The sequence below is a fragment of the Phytophthora parasitica genome (assembly GCF_000247585.1).
Source record: "Phytophthora parasitica INRA-310 unplaced genomic scaffold supercont2.198, whole genome shotgun sequence".
NCBI classification, from domain to species: domain Eukaryota; phylum Oomycota; class Peronosporomycetes; order Peronosporales; family Peronosporaceae; genus Phytophthora; species Phytophthora nicotianae.
The window spans coordinates 17,174-18,252 of NW_008649184.1; the positions used below are offsets into that span (position 1 = coordinate 17,174).

Genomic DNA, 1,079 nt, shown 5'->3' on the forward strand with positions numbered 1-1,079 from the left:
ATTGAGGGCCTCAATTTGAGGCATTCATAAGAACTGGGGCAACATCCTGAATTAGTCATATCGACACGATTCGCAATCTAAATGACCAGCGCTTGCTGAAGAAGCTCGCTTTGTGTCTTCTGTGCACAGCCGTACATCATTTTGCTAAGGCCGCTTAAAATAAAGTCTCTCGTGCACTCGACATCGTCTAGACGAGCTGCCAGATTTGGTTGAACCTCTGCATAAATGCGCAAATAGCTCCGCACAACTGATGCGTTCTGCGGGTCGGCTTCAGAAGCTGTAATGGTTGTCCACGATGGTGACCTGAACTGAAGCCCTTGAGTCGGCAAAACAACCAAGTCGGCCTTAGCAATAACGATGCGTCGGGCCTCCTCAAATTTGCGAGAAAAGTGAGTTCCGTTGATCTCAATGTCATGGCGCTGCCCACGTAATTTCATGACGAAATTCTTTTCAAGCGAATCCGGTTTGCTTCCACGGAGCTACAACACACAACAAATGCGCCTATGCTCGTTAGCCGCACAGTAGCCGAAGGTAACGAAGAGCATCTTACATAACGGTAGCGCTTGTCCGGGATTTCGTGCACAGTTTTGAGATCCTTCCACAAAATTGTGGATGCTTCTTGTATCGAGCAGGAGACTGGCGTGACCGTCTCAATCTCGATCATCTTGCCGTATTGCGTATTGCGGTTGACGTTCATTTTGGAGGAGACCATGCATGGCAGGTTCCATCCGAAGCCAGCCTCCGAGTTAATATACAAATTTTCCACACGCTTCTCCAGTGCATTCAGGATCCCGGCACTGCTATCCAATGTTTGGGGCTGTCGGTAGAGTGGTGGTGCACCGCCGAACACGAGATCCATTCCCTGCAAGTGTAAATCGAATACAGTTTAGTTCCAACAAACGCAAACCCAGCAATAACCTATGCCATACATCAAGAATGTTGCGTCGCTGCAGTATCGCGCGTAAGGCTTGCGCTGTGTACTGCTGATTCTCCAAGATGGCTTTGAGCTGCCGGCGCGTCGTCTCCGATTGTTGTCGACGTACGAACTGAGTCACTGCTTGGGTATACCACTTGGCATT

General features: G+C 49.3%; 1 protein-coding gene across 1 annotated transcript; it reads right to left on the minus strand.

The window, feature by feature from the left end:
• Positions 1-35: 35 nt before the first annotated feature.
• On the minus strand, positions 36-859 carry PPTG_19840 (hypothetical protein; the record flags this gene model as incomplete). The annotated part of the gene is made up of 2 exons (XM_008918392.1): positions 36-479; positions 551-859. 2 exons carry the CDS (start codon positions 857-859, stop codon positions 78-80), a joined length of 711 nt encoding a protein of 236 aa, XP_008916640.1. The 3' UTR covers positions 36-77.
• Between the last annotated feature and the right edge of the window lie 220 nt (positions 860-1,079).